Raw genomic sequence first — 22,787 nt, 5'->3', positions numbered from 1 at the left:
GAGGAGAGGAAGACCCTTGGTTCTACTCTGTGGCCATCTTATCCTGGAAGTCCATTAAAATTTTTTTAGTTTGTATATTTCCTTGGTTCTGCTTTCTTTATACTGTATCATTTCATAGCTATTTCCCATTTTTTTTAACTTCTCATATTCATGATTTCTTAAGACATAGTAATATTCTCTTACATTCATGTATTGTTGTTTGAGAGGCAGAGTGGTTAGGGAATTGCTTAAGGCAGTGATGGGCAAACTATGGCCTGGATCTGTCCCTGGGGGAATAGTTTGCCCGTCACTGGTTTAGTGAATAGCAAGACAGCCTTAGGAGCCAAGAAGACCTGAGTTCAAGTTCTACCTCTGGCTTTGTGATCCTGGGCAAGTCACTTAACTTCTCATTGTTCTAAGATGATAAGCTGCAGAAAGGCAGATAAAGCACCAGAGTTAGATCTGAATTCAAATTCTGCCTCAGATACTTCCTAGATTTTTTGTGACTCTAAACAAGTCATTTCACCTCTCAGCCTCAGTGTCCTCAACTATAAAATGGGGATAATAATAGCATATACCTCTCATGGTGGTTGTGAAGATAAAATGATATAATTTTTGTAAAGAGCTTAGAACAGTGCCCAGCTCATAATAGATGCTTAACAGAAGTGCTTAATCCCCTTATTCTCCTGAGCCCTCTGATCTTTTTCTTTTCACTTTTTCTTTTTCACTTTTGATGATTTCATCACCCTGATGGATTCAGTTATCATCTCAATCAACCAATGAACACTCTCATCACCATTATCCTGGTCCAGGCTCTTATCACCTCTGCCTTATACTTGTTGCATTAATCTTTGAGTTGGTCTTCCTTAAGCCTCTTTTTTTTTCTCCAAATCCATCTTTCTTATAGCTGTCAGGGTAAGATTCCTGTAGCTCAAGTCTGATTATGTTACTCTTCTTCTCATTTACCCATAGCAGGTCCAGCCAAACTAACCTTTCTTCTATTCTTTACACACAACCTTCCTTCTACTGGCACCATACCTGCAGGCATGTAGTCTTTGTGTCCCTTAGATAGCATAACCTCCTTCAAAGTTCTGATGAAGTGCCACATCCCACAAGAAATCTTAGCGGCAGCTGAATGGTGAATCCAGCCTCATATTCTCAATAGTGACCCTGAGCAAGTTTTTAACTTCTGTTTGCCTCAGTTTCTTTAGCTGTAAAATAAGGATCATAATAATACCTACCACTCAGGGTTGTTGTGAGGATCAAATTAGACAATATTTGCAAAGCCCTAAGCACAATGCCTGGCAAGTAGAAGGTGATTTTTAAACACTTCTTTCTTTCCATCCTCCTTACTTCTGATTTCCCCAGCTCCTATTGCTCCCCTTTCAAATGATCTTGCTCTTGTTTGCCTCCTTCCTTCTACTTTGTTCAATGATAGATGACAGGCTTCCTCCTGACACTTCCTTTCATTTCTTGGTGTCTTTGAACTGACTGCTGCCCATTCTTGGAATGTGTTCCTCTCTAACCTATGTGCCTTAGAATCCCTGTTTCCTCCAGAAATCAACTCAGGTGGCACCTTTTACACAACCCTTTCCTTATTACCCAATTTCTTGTGCCTTATACCTCATACTTATTTTGAATATACTTAGATGTATACATGTTGACTCTCCCATTTTGTATGGGATGGGAATGTTTCATTTTTGTCTTTGTTCCCTTGGAACCTAGCATAGTGCCTAGAACATAATAGATACGTAATAAATGCTTGTTAATTGATTAGGTATTTACTATGTGTTTTCCCGTCTCCCCCTTTTTATTTTTTATTACAAGGGATTGTTTTTTATGTAGGGGCAGGGGGAAAGGGTATATTGGGAAATGAAGATAAACAAAAAATACCAGCAATTTTTAAAAAAGGATATAAAGAACATGATTTCATCTTTGTATCCTCAGAGCCTGTCAAAAGAAAGTACTTTAAAAATATTGACTTCTTGATTGATTAGCTATTAGGGAATTGAACAATTAGTTTTCTTTCTTCTGGAAGACAGAGGGAAGTTGCTGGAATTGGTAAGCACTGAAAAAACATCACCACCAAAATGAAGTATGCTCTAATGTAACAGACACAAAATCTCTACTTATTAATGTGGGAGTCATATCAATAAAAATGAGCAGTCTTTCTGCGGTTTGATTATTTTCATTATTGTTGATAGAGGAATCACCATGTTAGCCCTCTAACCCTCAGACCCCAATGTTCTATTTGAATGAGAAAACATGATTTTTAAAAGTTTATGGCCCTGAGTCAGACACATGCTGAAGAAATCCAGGCCTACTCAGAGCAGTAAGCCCTGATGGATCATTTTATAAGTTATCTAATGGGAAAAAAAGATGCCAGAAGAAAGGGGGAAAAGTCATATAGATAATGTTGATATCAATAAAAAGGCTAATGACTCATATGCTTACCTTTTCATTTTTATGAAATTTTGGTGGGATTGATTTACATGCATATTGAGGACTTCCTTGATGATAATATAAGAATAGAACTGGTAGGATTTAGTAATTAATTCTCTATAACAGACCACATTTATATTAACTTAATTGACTTAAAAGTACACAGAATAAATATTTCTGCTTTTTATTGTTTGTTGATTACAAAAAAACATTTTATTCGATAGAGTAAAATTCAACTTTAAATAAAGGCTCTTCTCCAACAAAGAGTCTCTAATACATATGCTAAGGTCATAGAGAGTTCTTAATAGATGCAATTAAACTTTGTTCAATGGACCTTTCGTTGTCCAATGGGACTTAAAAATTTCTCTAAAAAAAAGATATTAACAACTTGTGAAACTATATGGCATAATGGGGCAGCTAAGTGGTAGTATAGTATATAGAGCCCTGGCCCTGGAATCAGGAAGACCTGAATTCAAATTCCACCTCAGATACTTACTGACCCTGGGCAAGTCACTCTACCTTTGTCTGCCCCAGTTTCCTCAAGTGTAAAATGGAGATTATAACAGCTTTTGCCTCTTAGGTAGACCAAATATGCAGATCAAGATGAAATATTTGTACTTAACAGAGTACCTGACACATAGTAGGGACTATATAAATGTTATCTATTACTCTTATCATTGATAAAGAGCTGATCTCGACAATCTGAAAGACTTGAATTCATGTCTAGTCTCTTATACATATTAACTTTGTCACTCTAGGCAAGTCAGTTAACTTCTCAGTACTCTAGGCAACTCCTTAAGATTTTAAATTGTAAAGAAAATATTCAACTGCTTTGATAGAAGGAATTCCTTACCCGGAGCCCACTACATAGGGAAATAAGGAAAGAGAGAAAGGGAGAAGGAAGGGACAGTTCGAATCACTAATAAAAAAATTTCAGGCAAAATAACTCTAAAGTTTTACCTCATTCTTGACAAATTGGCAAAGAGGACAAGAGGGGAACAATAAATGCTAGAAGAATTATGACAGAAAACACAATACATTGATGATGTAACTGAATTGGTTTATCTATTCTGAGAAGCAATTTAGTTTCATGCTGAAAAAGACTGAAATGTTCATACTACTTTGACTTAGAGATCCCTCTGCTAGTGAAGTACCTCAAGAAGTCAAAGATAAAAAAGAAAAGTCCAACATATGTGAAAATATTTATAGCAGCACTTTATGTATTAGTAAATAGGAATGGACTAAATGCTCATTGATTGGAGAATGGCTTAAACAAAATCACAGTGTACTAATGTAATGTTGCTGCACGCTAAGCAAAGATAAAATCTGAATAATTCAGAGAAGTGTAGGAAGATTTCTAGGAAATGACTCAAAGTGACCTAAATATGATGTAAGTGACCAGGATGACAATATATATAACGATTACCACATTATAAATGGAAAGAACCAAAAATACCAATGCTGTGTAATTCTAATGACCCAGCTTATACCTGAAGAAGTGATGAAAAATGTAATCCCTTCCCTTCCTTGCAGAGATATGAGATGAGGGTCAGTGGGTATGGAAGATGGGTAATGTTGTTGGTTGTTGTATTGGTTAGTTTTGCTGAGATATCCATTTTTCTTTCTTCTTATTCTTTTGTGATAATGAATGGCTCTCTGAGTAGGGAGAATTATATTTGAAATGAAAGTGATGTAAAAATAGAAGATATCAATAAAAATAAACCACTAAAAATCCAACCTGTTTTTGTCATATGGGCAGACAGTGAGTTAAGGTAATCTAGGCATTAATCATTGTAACTAAAAGGTAAGTATTTAAAAGGTCAACAGACCATTTTCTCTTAATGAAATTTGACTAAAGCATCTATAACTATATCCATTGCCTGCTCCATTGCTTTCCCCCTCTTTTTATTTAATTCAACAATAGTTACTTGTACAGGCCCTGTGCTAGTCCCTGAAGATACAAAGACATTATTCTCAAGAAGTTTTCCATCTATGAGAAGAAAGATTTACTTCTATACTTCAGTGAATCTCTGGCTTTATGGATTTACTGATTGCCACCCATGAAGTCCTTCATTTAGATCTTTTTATTTCTTGAGGAAAAGCATACGTACAAGTGTTGGTGATATAAGCAGAAGTGAGAGGATCTGTTTGGCAAAGTGCTATGATAAATCTGAGGAAGTTGGGATCACTTTCACCTAGAAGGGGTTGGGTAAGACTATTGGAAAAGGCTGAATTTGATTTGGGCTTTGAACAAAATGCGGCACTTCAGTAGACAAGAGAGGGAAAAGACAATTCCAAACATGGAGAATGGTGCAAATAAGAAACAAAAGCATAGAGATTGAAGAGAACAGGACAAAAGTGAAGAGTAGTCCAATTTGACCAGGACATAGAATATAGAATATTATATACTATATTAATAGTATAATATAGCACTAATATAATATATGATATAATAATATAATATGTATAATATAATACATATTCCTATGTATTTATACTAGTATTCCATTTATACTAGTAAAATATATGATTATACAAAACCTTTGTAGGGAATGAGGGTGGGTCAGAACTGATTTCTAAATGGATAAATCTATATATTATTTGACTGGGAATTGGTGATACCCCACAGAGAAAGTGAAAGACTAGAAAATAGTTGTTTATTTGGAAATGTTACTTAGCCTCTGTTTGGCTTAGTTTCTTCAACCAGAGACAAATGGAAATAAATACCAGAGTGCTTGTGAGAATCAAAGGAGATAGCTTAGCACAGTGACTAACATATACTATTTACTTACTTAATGTTCCCCTTTCTCTCATTTGAGAGCTGTAGAGATTACACTTACTTAGAACTTTGCTTGGTAGTTCATGTATAAGCTTCCAGGGTAGGCTTGAACTCCATCGGACCTGAACCTTTATAAGTTCATGAGTTACTTTATGAGTGACTAGCAACAACATTTATTAATAGGATCAAAGTAAGATTGTTTAGGACCTTGAATGACAAGCTGGGGAACTTATACATTATTAGTGTCAGTAAGGAACCATTGAAATGGAGAATGACATAATTAGAGCATTCCTTATGTAGAAGTATGAAGGATTGATTGGATATGGAATAGAAGAATCAGAAAGACTGGTTAGGGGGTATATGAAATACACAAGAAAACACAAGGGCCTGAATAAGAATGTAGTTATTTACATACCATCCTAAACTGCTTACTATTACACCCTCTGTCTATGTATATGTCTTCTAATTACTAACAATTTTAAAGTTTCAGATATCTTTCCATGTAGAAATATAAACAATTTGACCTTATTGAAGCCCTTAAGTTTTTTCTCTTTGTTATTCACCTTTTTAATGCTTCTCAAATTTTGTATTTGGACATCCTTCAGGAATGCTTGGAAATCTATTTTATTAAATGACCAAATTTCCCCAGAAATGACTATAGTCAGTTTTGATGGATTGGTGATTATTGATTGTAAACCCAATTCTCTTGCCTTCCAGAATATCATATTCCAAGCCTTCCAGTGCTTTTATGTGGAAACTGCCAGATCCTTTGAAATCTTGACTGTGGTCCCATAGTATTTGAATTGTTTCTTTTTGGCTGCTTATAGTATTTTTTCCTTGACCTGGGAGCTCTTGAACTTGACTATAACATTCCTGGGAGTTGTCATTTGGAGATTTTTTTGCAGGAGGTGATCTGTAGATTCTTTTAATTTCTATTTTACTGTTTTTTAAAAAAATTAATTAATTTAGAATATTTTTCCATGGTTACATGATTCATGTTCTTTCCTTCCCCACCTCCCTCCCCTCTCCTGGAGCTAATGAGAAATTCCACTGGGTTTTACATATATCATTGTTCAAAACTTATTTCCATATTATTACTATTTGCAATAGAGTCATTTAAAGTCAATATCTCCAATCATATCCTCATCGAACTATGTGATCAATCATAAGTTTTTCTTCTGCATTTCTACTCCCACAGTTCTTTCTCTGGATGTGGATACCATTCTTTCTCATAAGTCTCTCAGGATTGTCCTGGATCATTGCATTGCTGCTAGTAGAGGAATACCTTATGTTCAATTGTGCCACAGCATATCAGTTTCTGTGTACAATGTTCTCCTGGTTTTGTTCCTTTCACTCTGCATCAATTCCTGGAGGTCATTCCAGTTCACATGAAATTCCTCCAGTTCATTATTCCTTTCAGCAAAATAGTATTCTATCACCATCAGATACCACAATTTGTTTAGCCATTCTTTAATTGATGGTCACCCCCTCATTTTCCAATTTTTTGCTACCACAAAGAAGGCAGCTATAAATATTTTTGTACAAGTCTTTTTCCTTATTATCTCTTTGGGGTACAGACCCCGCAGTGGTATGGATGGATAAGTCTTTTAAAGCCCATTTGGGCATAGTTCGAAATAGCCTTCCAGAATGGTCAGATCAATTCACAACTCCACCAGCAATGCATTAGTGTCCCAATTTTGCCACATCCCCTCCAACATTTATTACTTTCTTTTGCTGTCATATTGGCCAATCTGCTAGGTGTGAGGTGGTACCTCAGAGTTGTTTTGTTTTTCATTTTTCTAATTATAAGAGATTTAGAACACCTTTTTCTTCTGCTTATTAATAGTTTTGATTTTTTTATCTGAAAACTGCCTATTCATCTCCCTCGCCCATTTCTATTTTACCCTCTTGTTCAAGAATATCAGGGCAGATTTCTTGGAAAATTTCTTGTAATGTGATGTGTAGGGTTTTTTTTGTCATGACTTTCAGGTAGTCCAATAATTCTTATGACTCTTCTGGTTATATTTTCCTGGTCAGTTGTTTTTTCAATGAGATATTTCACTTTTTCTTCCACTTTTTCATTCTTTTGATTTTGTTTTTCTTTCTGTCTTGTGAAGTCATTAAATTCTATTTGCCCAATTCTAATTTTTAAAGAATGAATTTCTTTGATGACTTTTAGATCTTCCTTTTCCATTTGGACCATTCTGCTTTTCATGTAACTCTCTTGTTCATTAGATTTTTTTTGCCTCTTTTTCCATTAGGCCACTTTTGTTTTTCAAAGAACTCTTCTCTTCATTTGATTTTTGTGCTTCTTTCCAGTTGACCAATTTTGCTTTTTAAGCTGTTATTTGCTTTTTGCATTACTTGCACTTATTTTCCCATTTTCTTTGACCTGTCTTATTTGATTTTTTAATTCTTTTTCGCGTTCTCTCAGAGCCTAAGACTAATTCCTGTTTTTCTTCAAAATATCACACATGAAAAGAAGGCAGGAGTGGCAATCATGATCTCTGACAAAGCCAAAGTAAAAATAGATTTGGTTAAAAGAGATAGGGAAGGTAATTACATCCTGATAGAAGGCAGTATAGACAATGAGGAAATAACAGTGCTCAACGTGTATGCACCAAATGGTATAGCATCCAAATTCCTAAAGGAGAAACCAGCTGAGCTCAAGAAGGAAATACATAGTAAAACCATACTAGTGGGAAATCTAAATATTCCTCTTTCAGATTTAGATTAAATCAAACCAAAAAATAAATAAGAAAGAGATAAGAGAGGTAAATGAAATCCTAGAAAAATTAGATTTAATAGATATGTGGAGAAAAATAAATAGGGACAAAAAGGAATACACCTTCTTTTCAGCTGCACATGGTACATTCACAAAGATTGACCATGTAATAGGGCATAGAAACATTGCAAACAAATGCAAAAGAGCAGAAATAATAAATGTAACCTTCTCAGATCATAATGCAATAAAAATAATAATTAGTAAGGGCACCTTGACAGGCAAATCAAAAACTAATTGGAAATTAAATAATATGATTCTCCAAAACCAGTTAGTTAAAGAAGAAAACATAGAAACAATCCATAATTTCATTGAAGAGAATGACAATGATGAAACATCCTACCAAGCTTTGTGGGATGCAGCCAAGGCAGTACTCAGGAGGAAATTTATATCCTTGAATGCATATATTAACAAATTAGAGAAGGCAAAGATCAATGAACTGGGCATGCAAATTAAAAAACTAGAAAGGGAACAAATTAAAAATCCTCAGCTAAACACCAAATTAGAGATTATAAAAATTAAAGGAGAAATCAATAAAATTGAAGTTAAAAGAACTATTAAATTAACAAACAAGACTAGAAGCGGGTACTTTGAAAAAACAGGTAAAATAGACAAAGTACTGGTTAATCTAATTTAAAAAAGGAAAGAAGAAAACCAAATCATCAGTATTAAAGATGAAAAGGGAGACCTCACCTCTAATGAAGAGTAAATCAAGACAATCATTAAAAACTATTTTATGTAATTATATGGCAATAAACATAGCAATCTAGGTGAGATGGATGAATATTTACAAAAATATAAATTGCCTAGATTAACAGTAGAAGAAACAGAATACTTAAATAATCCCATGTCAGAAAAAGAAATTGAACAAGCCATCAAAGAAAAAATCCCCAGGACCAGGTGGATTCACAAGTGAATTCTATCAGACATTCAAAGAGCAACTAATCCCAATACTATACAAATTATTTGATATGATAAGCAAAGAAGGAGTCCTACCAAATTCCTTTTATGACACAAATATGGTACTGATTCCAAAGCCAGGGAGATCAAAAACAGAGAAAGAAAACTACAGACCAATTTCCTTAATGAACATAGATGCAAAAATCTTAAACAGAATACTAGCAAAGAGACTCCAGCAAGTAATTAAGAAGATCATCCACCATGATCAGGTGGGATTTATACCAGGAATGCAAGGATGGTTCAACATTAGGAAAACCATCCACATAATTGATAATATCAACAAGCAAACCAACAAAAACCACATGATTATCTCAATAGATGCTAAAAAAGCCTTTGACAAAATACAACATCCATTCCTATTGAAAACACTAGAAAATATAGGAACATAAGGACCTTTCCTAAAAATAATAAACAGTATATATCTAAAACCACCAACAAGCGTCATATGCAGTGGGGATAAATTAGAAGCCTTTCCAATAAGATCAGGTGTGAAACAAGGATGCCCACTATCGCCTCTATTATTTAACATTGTACTAGAAACACTAGCAGTAGCAATTAGAGAAGAAAAAGAAATTGAAGATATTAAAATAGGCAATGAGGAGGCTAAGCTATCACTCTTTGCAGATGATATGATGGTCTACTTAAAAAATCCTAGAGAATCAACTAAAAAGCTAAAAGAAATAATCACAACTTTAGCAAAGTTGCAGGATACAAAATGAATGCACATAAATCATCAGCATTTCTATATATCTCCAAAACATCACAGCAGCAAGAGGTAGAAAGAGAAACGCCATTTAAAATCACCCTAGACAATATAAAATACTTAGGAATCTTTCTACCAAAACAAACACAGGAATTATACGAAAACAACTACAAAACACTTTTCAGACAATTAAAGCTTGATCAAAACAATTGGAAAAACATTGACTGCTCATGGGTAGTACAAGCTAACATAATAAAAATGACCATTCTACCCAAATTAATTTACTTATTTAGTGCCATACTATCAGAAGTAAAGTCAAAAGACGTTTGATAACTAATTGGATTTGTGGATTAAGGAGAAGGAAGAACCAAAGATGACTTCTAGGCTGTAAGCCTAGGTGACTGAGAAGACGATGGTAACATTGAGAGAAATTAGTAAGAGACACAAGCTGAGTTTTGGACATACTGATATTTGAAGTGTCACTAGAACATTTTGGTGTGGATAGTTCTAAGTTAAAACAACAGCAAAAAAGACATAACAATTCACTATAAATAGAAAACTAAAGAATTAGGGAAGCATCTCTATAGTTCCATAAGCCTAAGTTTATTGCCATATTTATTTTCTTACTGTTTACTAGAGCTTTAAATGCAAAAGGAGAAGGATCAGTGTTTAAATAACACTTGAAAAGTTGCTTGACTGTAGAAAGGTTAGAAAGGATTAGAAAATATCTGCCTTTCTATTGTTCTGTCCTCCTACTCATAGAACGATATGAAGAGCTAGAAAGAAAAGGAACAGGAGGAGTTTGGAATCATCCTTTTGTCACTATGTGAGTTAATCTCTCTCCCTCCTCCCCTTTTTGGCAAAGAACTATTGAAGCCACATATAGTCTTAGAGATAATTTTCAAAAGACATTTAGTCCACAAAAATTCTATTCATTTCACAAACTTGGATTGGCCTTTCCTGCATTTGTTGATGCTATCTCCTCCCTCTTTCTATTCATCTGTATTCCCTTCTTTTGCTCCTCTTAACAGTAGATTAAGAGAACATGAGCATCTGTCTTTGGCAAATAACCATATACTCAGTGCTCCCCATAGATATAGATTCCAATAAAAAAATAAGCAAAAAGGAAAAATGTTAGAATTCATAATTAGTTGAATTTTTATTACATGCATTGCCCAATTTCTTTTAGGATTACCCTGATTTCTTAGTTACACGGACCATGACTAACTATGCATTTTACTTTTTTTTTAATGAAAAGGTTAATTTTGGAGCATAAGAGAATTAATTTTCCTTTATGAGCAGTCTCCCAAACCTATGTCTTGATGATCAAGGCAGAATATAGTCTTGAATCTCTGTCTTGAGAATTCAGAGTTTTGCTTAGAGGCAAAATTTCCTCTACATCAATGATGTAATTGATCCTGACAATAGACTAATGGTACAGGCTTCCAACCCAGGCTTGGCTATGTGGCTATGCAGGCTACTTTTAAGTCCTAGGATTTTCTTAATCTTTGGCTATATCTATCTTTTGGGGGCAGCTAGTTGTTCCAGTGAATAGAGGGGGCAGGGCCTGGAGTCAGGAATACTTATCCTTCCCAAATTCAAATGTGGCCTCAGACATTTATTAGCTGTGTGATTCTGGGCAAGTCACTTATCTGTAAAATGGGCTGGAGAAGGAAATGGAAAATTACTCCAGTATCTTTGCTAAGAAAATTCCAAAAGAGGTCACAAAGAGTCATACAGGACTGAAACAACTACACAAAAACAATACATGATTTCCCTGGTGATCCAGAATTCCATTATGTATATGGGGTGGTTGTACAAAAATATTCATAGCTGCACTCTTTGTGATGGCAAAAAGAATTGGAAAATGGTGGGGGGCCTCGATTGGGGGAATGGCTGAACCAATTGTGATATATTATGGTGATGGAATACTATTGTGCTATGATGAACTGCTTGATTTCTACATGAACTGGAAAGAACTCCATGAACTGATACAGAGTGAAATGAACAGAACCAGGAGAACATTGTACACATTGTTGAACGATCAAATGTAGTTGACTGTTACAAGTAGCAATGCAATGATCCAGGACAATCCTGAGGGACCTAGGAGAAAGAACACTATCCACATCCAGAGAAAGAACTGTGGGAGTAGAGTCACAGAAGAAAAGCATATGATTTATTACTTTTTTCTATAGGTACATGATTTGGGGGGTTGGTTTTAAAAGATTACTCTATTACAAAAATGAATAATATAGAAATAGATATCAAGTGATAACACATGAACACATGTATAACTCAGTGGAATTGCTTGTCAGTTCCGGGAATGGGGAGGGAAAAGGGGAGGAAGACAACATGAATCATGTAACCATGGAAAGATTTTTAAAAATTAAATTTAAAAATAAACAAAATTTCATTATGGGACTACTTCTGTTAATAGAGAATGAAAATTTAAGAAGAATATAACTTTTTTTTAGTTTTGAGATGTTGCTTAAGGATTACAGAGTTTAAGTGATTTGTCTGTGGTCATAAGCTAATAAGTACCAGGAGGAAGAGTGGAAACCTGGTAACTAAGGCTTCCTGACTGTAAGTATAATCCTTAGAGCACTATGCCACAGGGCTTCTTCTAAGAATGCCACGTTAATCTTTTTTAAATTAATGCTGCTTGGTTTTGGAAAATGTCAGGTTCAATGGAAAAGGCTTTATTTTTTTCCAGTGGTCTCTATACTTTCAAATAAGATTTCTTCACAATCACAGAAGATAACCTCAGTTTCTGATGTAATACTATGGGGAATATTTTGACAGTAGATTTCTTAATAACAAAGAAAGATCATCTTTTGTTAATAATATTTCATATTTGGGGATTTATTTTTATTATAATTCAAAATGACTTTGATCTCATAAGAAATGTGTGGGTAATTCCTCAGACATTAATTTGATAAAGGAAGCTGTTATTTAGGTATATAATTAAGTAGGTATATACACAGAAAAAATTAGCTTATATTTATTGGAACAATATCTTCATCAAAATAAGTAATTTTTTTGATCCAGCTTTATGAGGTAAGGAGAGGTTTGAAATCGTTCTGTTGTAATGGATGACTAGATTTAAAAAAATATTTGGGGATATCTAACACCTGAAGCAATATGGCATAGTGAATAGAGCAACCTCATCATTCAAATGACTTTTTTTCCTCTTGTTACCAGTTATCTCTCAGTTGCCAAATTTGATTGTCTTTTCCCAGTCCTCATTCTCCTAAACTCTGTGCTGCCTTTGACAGTGCCAAACATCCTTTCCTCTTGGATACTTTCACCTCTAGGTGTTTGTGAAACTATACTCTCAGTTTTTCCTCCTACCTATCTGATCATATCTTCTCAGTTCCTTTTGCTGGCTCATCATCCATATCATGCCCCCTAACTGAGACTGTACCCCAAGCTTCTAATCTGGGCCTTCTTTTCATTTTTCTTTACATTCTCCCTGTTGGCAGTCTCAACTCCTTATGGGCTTAACTGATGATATATTCAGTACCAATTTCTTCCCTCAATTTTAGACCTTTATCACCAATTCCTCATTGGACATTTCAAACTAAATGTCCCCAAAGTAGCTCATATTCAACATGTTCAAAATGGAACTTATTATCTTCCTCCCTGCCAAAAAAAAACACTCCTCTCCTTAACTTTCCAGTATCTGTTGAAGGTGCCATCTTTCTTCCAGTTTCCAAGGTTCATAGTCTTAGTGTGATCCTTGACTCATCACTCTTCTCCAATATAAAATCATCTGCCAAAATTTGCTATTTCAATGTCTACAGTATTCCTGATGATCTACTTCCCACCCCCTTCTCTCTACTCAGACCACTATTACCTTGATTTAGAAACTTATCACTTTGCCTACCCTATCACAACAGTTCCTAATTGGCCTCCTTGCCTTAAGTCTCTCCTGACAGTCTTTTACTCTCTCCATCTATTTACTCAGTTGCCAAAGTGATTTTACTTAATCTTAGATTTAACTATGTTTCTCTCCTACTCTGTTAACTTCAGTGGTTCTCAATTACTTCTAGGGTAAAATATGAAACTTTTTAAAACCTTTCACAACCTGAACCCAATTTAGAGTGGTAAGGGCTAGGCAGCTAGGTGGTTCAATGAGTTGAGAGCTAGGTCAAGAGTCAGGAGGTCTTAGGTTCAAATCTTGCCTTAGATATTATATAGTTGTGTGACCCTGGGCAAGTCACTTACCTCCATTGCCTAGCCCTTACCATTCTTCTTATTACTCTCCTTTCCACATCCAAAATTCACATTCAGCCAAAATTAACCTCATGTGGCACTCCATCTCCTGTCTGTGTGCTTTTCCTTCCTTACCTTCCTTCTGAAAAATCCCTTTTTTCCTTTAAGATACCACTTAAGCACTACTTTCTTACGTGGTCTTTCCTAATCCTTCCCAAGTGCTAGTGTCCTCCCAGCTATCTCATATTTACTTATCTTGTATTTATTTTTAAAATATTCAGCATTGTGTAAATGGAATTAGCTCACCCTCATTCATTCTTTAGACTTTAGCCACCAGGAATAATGTCACCTCACCCAACTTAGAATTAAGTGGGGAGGGGGAGGTCTGTGACCCACACGTGATAGTAAGTGACAAATCAAAAACAAGGGACTGAAATCCGGCCTCAGACACTTCCCAGCTGTGTGACCCTGGGCAAGTCACTTGACCCCCATTGCCTACCCTTACCAATCTTCCACCTATAAATCAATACACAGAAGTTAAGGGTTTAAAATTAAAAAACAACAACAACAACAACAAAAACAAGGGACTGCCCCCTGAGCAGTCCAAAACAGTGTTGAGGCTGCCATTTGTCCACGTGAAACTGGAGGTGGACACAGGAAGTGATGAAAGCTGCTGTCTTTTAAATATGTTGATAACTTCCTATGGAGGAGGGCTTTTGGCACTTTGAACTTGGTGTTGAAGGAACTCTAGTGAGACCTCAGACTGCTTCCCTTTGAATTGTCACGTGAGTAAGTTAGGCTGACTCTCTTTCTCTTTCCTTGGTGTTTCTAGAGGCTCTAGCCTCAAGGAGGCCTCTCTTCTTAGAAGAGGCCTTGTGGCTAGAAGCCTTGTTTAATTAACCTCTGTACCCCCTCTGCTGAGGCCTCTAAGCCTCTCTGGTTCAGGCCTCTGGTCCAGGCCAGAGTTTCTCTCATTTTCCCTACCTTCAACTTTCCTAAGTGTAAATAAACCATCATAAAAGTCATCCTGACTTGGGCCTCTTATTTGGAATTGAGTAACTGATCCCTGGTGACCAAACTTTAATATCCAGTCCAACCATAATCTTCCCATTTTTTTCCTTTTACAGCATGTACTTATATGTATTCCTGCTGTTTCTCCTAATAGAATGCCAGCTCCTTGACATAAGGTATTGTTTCATTCTTGTTTCCCCAGTGCAAAAATGCATGTCACTTATTTGATTGAAAACTAACATTGAAGTCAAGAGGACCTGGTTTTTAGTTCCATCTCTGACACATACTGTGTATGTGACCCAAGCTTGGCAAGATAATTAACCTTAAAAAAACCCAGGACTTTATGTTGCAAACAATTGATCTCGGAAATTACAAATGTGGTCAAAGAAAAGTATAACTTTTCTAAGGTGCACTATAGTGAGGGTAAACTGTGGAACTAAATAACCTAAGAAACATTTTTGTTTTTTAGGCTTGCCTGAGAAGACAGGAGAAGAAGCGAGATCAATTTTGTAGGCAAGAGGCAAGTTTTGAGAGACCCCGACCTTCAAGTATATCTATATCATCTTCCAGACAGGTACTTAAGAGGTTTTCGTTTTTAATTTTTGCCTTTTTTAAAAAAAGAGATTGCTTGTTTCTTTGTATGTATCCAGAAGTCTTTTGTGAATAGTAGATAATAAAAAATACTAACGTGATACAATGGATAGAGCATATTGACACCTCAATTGCACTCTTGGCTCTTATACCAGCTAACCATGTCGCTATTCCCATTTCCTCATCTATACAAGAATGGATTGAAAAACATGGGCCTTCTAATTTAAAAAACCAATGATTCTCAAAGTTGGAGGTACTGCATCTTATTAGTGACTGTATTCATTGAAATCACTAGGTTTTCATTCATTAATTTTATATGATAAAAACTTATAAATTTCAGTAAGAATTTGTCCTTAATGACTAATATTTCTATCATTTAGTTCTAGAGTAAATCTATCTACCATTAGTTAACTTATATTTAAGACCTTATTTGTAAAGAATTTTATCTATCCTAGGTAAGATCTAAGGACCATAAACTATGTTCAAATGATATTTGTTTGTTCATTCAACATCTATTTGATTTGTTCAACAGACATTTACTTAGTACCCAATGTGTACTAACATAAGGAGATTATAAAACATAATTAGACAAGTTCCCTTCTGTCATGGACTTCTGCCATGTTCCCTGTAAAGAATTTTATCTATCTTAGGTAAGATCTGAGAACCAAGGACTATGTTCAAATGATATTCACTTATTCATTCAACATCCATTTGTTCAACATTTATTTAGTACCTCCTTTGTACTAAGTATTCAGAATATAAAGTATATCTTATAGATATGGTCCCTTCTTTCATGGACCTCTACCATCTTCTCTAGTGGTAGAGATAAAATTATACAAATAACTCTTATGCAATTATAGAATATGCTATATGAGTACTATAACAGGAAGAAAATGCTATGGTAGTTCAGAGGACAGTTATGGAAAACTTCATGGAACAAATAGCATTTAAACTGAACACCAAAGGAAAACTAAGAATGGAACAAATAGAAATGGGAGTAGAAGAATTCCAAGGAGAAGAATAAGATGTGCAAAGAGTTAGAGAAGAAGCTGGCATATCTAGGAATTGTGAATATCCTTTTTGTATATTTAAAGGGAAATACTGGAAGAAAAGACTAGGATTGAGACAGGTTGGAGCTAAATCATTGAGAGCCTGTGATGTTAGGCCAAGGAATTTGTACTCTATTTGATAGGGAAGCTATTGATGACTTTAAAGTCATGGGGAAGGAACAAAATATGATAAGATTGTATTTTAGGAAGATTAATCTTGCAGCAATGTGTAAAACGAAGTGGAAGAATGAGGGACCAAAGGTCAGGAAACCATTTAGGAGGTGATTATAGTAGTCTCAGTGTAGAGGTAGCAGGGTCCTGAATCACAGTAACATAAGAAAAATGATGAATGCAAAAAAATTGCAGCGGCAGAAACAGCAACTTGATTAATTGTAAGGGACAAAAGAGAGTCATCAGAGATAGAGTTGAGGTATAAAGGTGTTGATAAAAGCAGATGAAGAAAGTAAAGACTGATCTTCCAAGAAGTTTAATGATGAAAGGAAGAAGAGATAGTATAGAAACTTAAGGAAATCATAAAACCTAGGGAAGAATTCATAGGATAGGGAGTCCTACAGAAAGTTCAGCCACCAAATATTGTCAAACAAAAGATGTTTGTTCTGTCTCCATGTCTGAGTCCATCTTCTGTTATATCACCTTTGATTTTGCTTTCCTTTTAAAAAATATAACTTTTAGTCATTCAGTATGCACTGTTGTTCAGCATGTTGCCTTAATTTTGTAACATTTCATATAATTGAATATTTTCTTGTATTTAAATTTTTGTTGTCATACTATTCCATAATACTTTTTTATACTTAAAAGGGTCTGTAATTTTATTAGTATAGTTTCTTCCCTTCACTAATACAGATCACAGCTTCTCTATGATTTATCAGAGTCTTCAAGAGTTACTGTGGCCAAAAAGTCAATCTTTTTTTCTGGGCATTTTTCTGTGTATTCTTTTTTAAATTTAAGTATTTTTCCATGCTTGCATGATTTGTATTCTTTCCCTCCCCCTCCCAGAGCTGACAAGAAATTCCACTGGGTTATAAATGTAATCACTCAATACCCATTTCCATATTATTCATTTTTGTAATCTTTTTTTAGAACTTTATTTTATTAATTATTTGGAACATTTTTCCATGGTTATAGGATTCATGTTCTATTCTTCTCCTCCTCCCACCTCCTTCCATAGCTGATGCACAATTCCACTAGGTTTTACATGTGTCAAGACCTATTTCCATATTATTGATATTTGCACTAGGGTGCTCGTTTAGAGTCAATATTCCCAATCATATCCCCATCAATCCATGTGATCAGGCAGTTGTTTTTCTTCTGTGCTTCTATTCTCATAGTTCTTCCTTTGAATGTGAATGATGTTCTTTCTCATAAGTCCCTCAGAGTTGTCCTGGATCATTGCATTGTTGCTAGTTGAGAAGTCCATTACATTCGATTTTACCACAGTGTATCCATCTCTATGTAAAAAGTTCTCCTAGATCTGCTCCTTTCACTCTGCATCAATTCCTGAAGGTTGTTCCAGTTCACATGGAATTCCTCCAGTTCATTATTCCTTTGAGCACAGTAGTATTCTGTCACCAACAGATACCACAATTTGTTCAGCCATTCCCCAGTTGAAGGACATTCCCTCATTTTCCAGTTTTTTGCCACCACAAAGAACACGGCTATAAATATTTTCATACATGTCTTTTTCCTTATGATCTCTTTGGGGTATAAACCCAGCAGTGGTATGGATGGATCAAAGGGAAGGCAGTCTTTTAGTGCTCTTTGGGTGTAGTTCCAAATTGCCATCCAGAATGTTTGGACCAATTCACAACTCCACCAGCAATGCATTAATATCCCAATTTTGCCACATCCCCTTCAACATTTATTACTTTCCTTTGCTGTCATTTTAGCCGATCTGCTAGGTGTGAGGTGATACCTCAGAGTTGCTTTGATTTGCATTTCTCTAATTATAAGATATTTAGAACACTTTCTCATGTGCTTATTGATAGTTTTGATTTCTTTATCTGAAAATTGTCTATTCATGTCCCTTGCTCATTTACCTATTGGGGAATGACTTGATTTTTTTGTACAATTGATTTAGCTCCTTATATATTTGAGTAATTAGACCTTTGTCAGAGTTTTTTGTTATAAATATTTTTTTCCCATTTTGTTGCTTCCCTTCTAATTTTGGTTGCATTGGTTTTGTTTGTACAAAACCTTTTTAATTTAGTGTAACCAAAATTATTTATTGTACATTTTGTAATTTCTGCCAAGACATACACAGGACTTATACGAACACAACTACGAAACACTTTCCACACAATTAAAACTAGATCTAAACAATTGTAAAAGCACTAATTGCTCATGGATAGGATGAGCTAACATAATAAAAATGACCATCCTGCCCAAATTAATCTATTTATTTAGTGCCATACCTATCAAACTACCAAAAAACTTTTTTATTGAATTAGAAAAAACTATAACAAAGTTCAGTTAGAAGAACAAAAGATCAAGACTATCAAGGGAAATAATGGAAAAAAATGCGACGTATGGGGGCCTTGCAGTACCAGATCTTAAACTGTACTATAAGGCAGTGGTCATCAAAACAATATGGTACTGGCTAAGAGACAGAAGGGAGGATCAGTGGAATAGACTTGGGGTAAATGACCAGCAAAATAGTCTATGATAAAACCAAAGAGCCCAGCTTTTGGGACAAAAATCCACTATCCGACAAAAACTGCTGAGAAAATTGAAAAACAATATGGGAGAGATTAGGTTTAGATCAACATCTCACACCCTACACCAAGATAAACTCAGAATGGGTGAATGACTTGAATTTAAAGAAGGAAACTATAAGCAAATTAGGTGAACACAAAATAGTATATTTGTCAGATCTTCAGGAAAGGGAAAAACTCACATCCAATACCTATATAAACAAGTGAGAAATCAAATGTTTTCCTTCTGTGTTTCTACTCCTACAGTTCTTTCTCTCAATGTGGATAGTATTCTTTCTCATAAGTCCCTTGGGATTGTCCTGGATCATTGCATTGCTATCAGTAGTGAAGTCAATTAATTACCTATGATCCTCCCACTATGTTTCTGTCTCTGTGTACAATATTCTCCTGATTCTACTCATTTCACTCTGCATCAGTTCATGGAAGTCTTTCCAGGTTGTATGGAAATCAAGCAGTTTATCATTTCTTGTTGCACTGTAGTAGTCCATCACTGTCATATACCACAATTTGTTCAGCCATTCCCCAATTGAGGGACACCCCCTCATTTTCCAATTTTTTGCTACCACATAGAGCAAGGCTATAAATATTTTTGTACAAACATTTTTCATTATTATCTCTTTGAGGTACAAACCTAGTAATGGTATTACTGGGTCAAAGTGTATGCATTCTTTTAAAGCCCTTTGGGCATAATTTCAAATTGCCTTCCAGAATAATTGGATAAATTCACAACTCCACCAGCAGTCTATTAGTGTTCCAATTTTGCCACATTCCCTCCAACATTTATTATTTTCCTTTACTGCCATATTGGCCAATCTGTGAGGTGTAAGGTAGTATCAAAATTGCCTTGATTTGTATTTCTCTAATTAGGAAGGATTTAGAACACTTTTTTAATGTGATTATTGACAATTTTGATTTCTTTATCTGTAAACTGCCTATTCAAATGGTTAATATTTATAAATTGGGGAATGGCTTAATTTCTTGTACATTTCACTTAGTTCCTTATATATTTGGGAAATTAGACCTTTGGTTTTAAATTTTTTTCCCCAGTTTGTTGCTTCTCTTCTAATTTTGGTTGCATTGATTTTGTTTGTATGAAACCTTTTTTAATTTAATATAATCAAAATTATTTATTTTACATTTTGTAATGTTCTCTATCTCTTGCTTTTTAAAAATTCCTTCCTTTACCATAAATCTGACAAATACTATTCTATGTTCACCTAATTTATTCATGATTTCACTTTTTATACTTAAGACATTTACCCATTTTGAATTTATCTTGGTATAGGTTGTAAAATGTTGGTCTAAATATAATTTTTCCCATCCTTTTTTCCAATTTTCCAAGAAGTTTTTGTCAAATAGTGAGTTTTGTTCCAAATGCTGGGATCTTTGGGTTTATCAAGCTCTAGCTTACTGAGATCATTTACCCCTAGTCTATTCTACTGATCCACCTATCTATCTTTTTTAGCCAGTACCGTATTGTTTTAATGACCACTGCTTTGTAGTACAATTTAAGATGTGATACTGCTAGGCCCCATCCTTCACATTTTTTTAATTATTTTCCTTGATATTCTTGACCTTTTGTTCTTCCAGATGAACTTTGTTATAATTTTTCTCTAAAAAAAAAAAACTAAAAAAATTTTTCATAGTTTGATAGGTATGGCAGTGAATAAGGAAATTAGTTTAGGTAGAATTGTCATTTTTATTATATTAGCTTGTCCTACCCATGAGCATTAATGTTTTTCCAATTGTTTAGATCTAGTTTTAATTGTGTGAAAAGTGTTTTATAGTTGTGTTCATATAGTTCCTGAGTTTTTGCCTTAGCAGTTAGATTCCCAAATATTTTGTATCTTCCAGAATGATTTTAAATAGAGTTTCTCTTTCTAAATCTTGTTGCTGATTTTTGTTGGAAATATATAGAAATGCAGATGATTTATGTGAGATTTATTTTCTATACTTCGACTTTGCTAAAGTTATCAATTATTTCTACTAGCTTTTTAGTTGATTTACAGGATTCTTTAAATATACCATCATATCATCTACAAAGAGTGATAGTTTAGTTTCCTCATTGCCTACTTTAATCCCTTCATCTTTTCTTCTCTAATTGCTATATAATTGGTATTTCTAATGCAATATTAAATAATTGTGGTGATAATGGACATCCTTGCTTCATTCCTGATCTTACTGGGAAGGCTTCTAACTTTTCTCCATTAAAGATGACACTTGCTGATGGTTTTAAATAAATGCTGTTTATTATTTTGAGGAAAAGCCCTTCTATTCTTATACTTTCTAGTGTTTTTTTTTTAAATTTTAAACCCTTAACTTCTGTGTATTGACTTATAGGTGGAAGAGTGGTAAGGGTAGGCAATGGGGGTCAAGTGACTTGCCCAGGGTCACACAGCTGGGAAGTGTCTGAGGCCAGATTTGAACCTAGGACCTCCCATCTCTAGGTCTGGCTCTCAATCCACTGAGCTACCCAGCTGCCCCCTTTTCTAGTGTTTTTAATAAGAATGGGTGTTGTATTTCATCAAAGACTTTTTTTTGCATCTATTGAGATAATTGTGATTTCTGTTAGTTTGGTTATCAATATAGTTAATTATGTAGATGGTTTCCCTAATGTTAAATCATCTTTGCATTCCTGGTATAAATCCCACCTGATCATAGTGAATAATCCTTGTGATGACTTGCTGTAGTCTCTATGCTAGTATTTTATTTAAGATTTTTGCATCTATGTTCATTAAAGAGATTGGTCTGTAGTTTTTTTCTCTTTTTTTTTGGCCTGCCTAGCTTAGGAATCAGTACCACATTTGTATCTCAAAAAGAATTTGATAAGACTCCTTCTTTGCTTATTTTGTCAAATAGTTTATATAGTATTGGGGTTAGCTGTTCTTTAAATGTTTGATAGAATTCACTTGTTTGATCCATTTGGCCCTGGGGATTTTTTCTTAGGGAGTTCCTTGATGGCTTGTTCAATTTCTTTTTCTGAGAAGCGATTATTTAAGTATTCTATTTCCTCTTTTGTTAATCTAAGCATTTTATATATTTTTAAATATTTGCCCATTTCACCTAGATTGTCATATTTATTGCCATATAATTGGGCAAAGTAGTTCTTAATAATTGTCTTAATTTCCTCTTCATTAGAGGTGAGATCACCCTTTTTATTTTTGATACTGTTAATTTGATTTTCTTCTTTCTTTTTTGATTAGATTACCAGCAATTTGTCTATTTTATTTGTTTTTTTAAGTACCAACTCCTAGTCTTATTTATTAGTTCAATGATTCTTTTACTTTCAATTTTATTAATTTCTCCTTTAATTTTTAGAATTTCCAATTTAGTTTTTTTCAGACATTTATTAATATTCATTTTTAACATGGTTACATGATTCATGCTCCTCCTTTCCCCTTCGCCCCCACACTCCCCCCACCCATGGCCGATGCATATTTCCACTAGTTTTGTCATGTGTCCTTGATCAAGACCAATTTCCAAATTGTTGGTAGTTGCATTGGTGTGGTAGTTTCGAGTCCACACCCTCAATCATGTCCACCCC

General features: G+C 34.6%; 1 protein-coding gene across 1 annotated transcript in view; it reads left to right on the top strand.

Annotated features, from left to right (window-relative positions):
- The window catches only part of MARCHF10 (membrane associated ring-CH-type finger 10), a 236,968-nt gene that overhangs the window by 27,714 nt on the left and 186,467 nt on the right, over window positions 1-22,787 (top strand). Inside the window, exon 2 of the mRNA XM_044675133.1 lies at window positions 15,341-15,445. Within this exon, the coding sequence (XP_044531068.1) occupies window positions 15,341-15,445 (105 nt within the window). The remainder of the gene's footprint in view (window positions 1-15,340; window positions 15,446-22,787) is intronic.

This window comes from Gracilinanus agilis, chromosome 4 (genome assembly GCF_016433145.1).
Source record: "Gracilinanus agilis isolate LMUSP501 chromosome 4, AgileGrace, whole genome shotgun sequence".
NCBI lineage: Eukaryota > Metazoa > Chordata > Mammalia > Didelphimorphia > Didelphidae > Gracilinanus > Gracilinanus agilis.
This window is presented reverse-complemented; position numbering and strand designations above follow the sequence as displayed.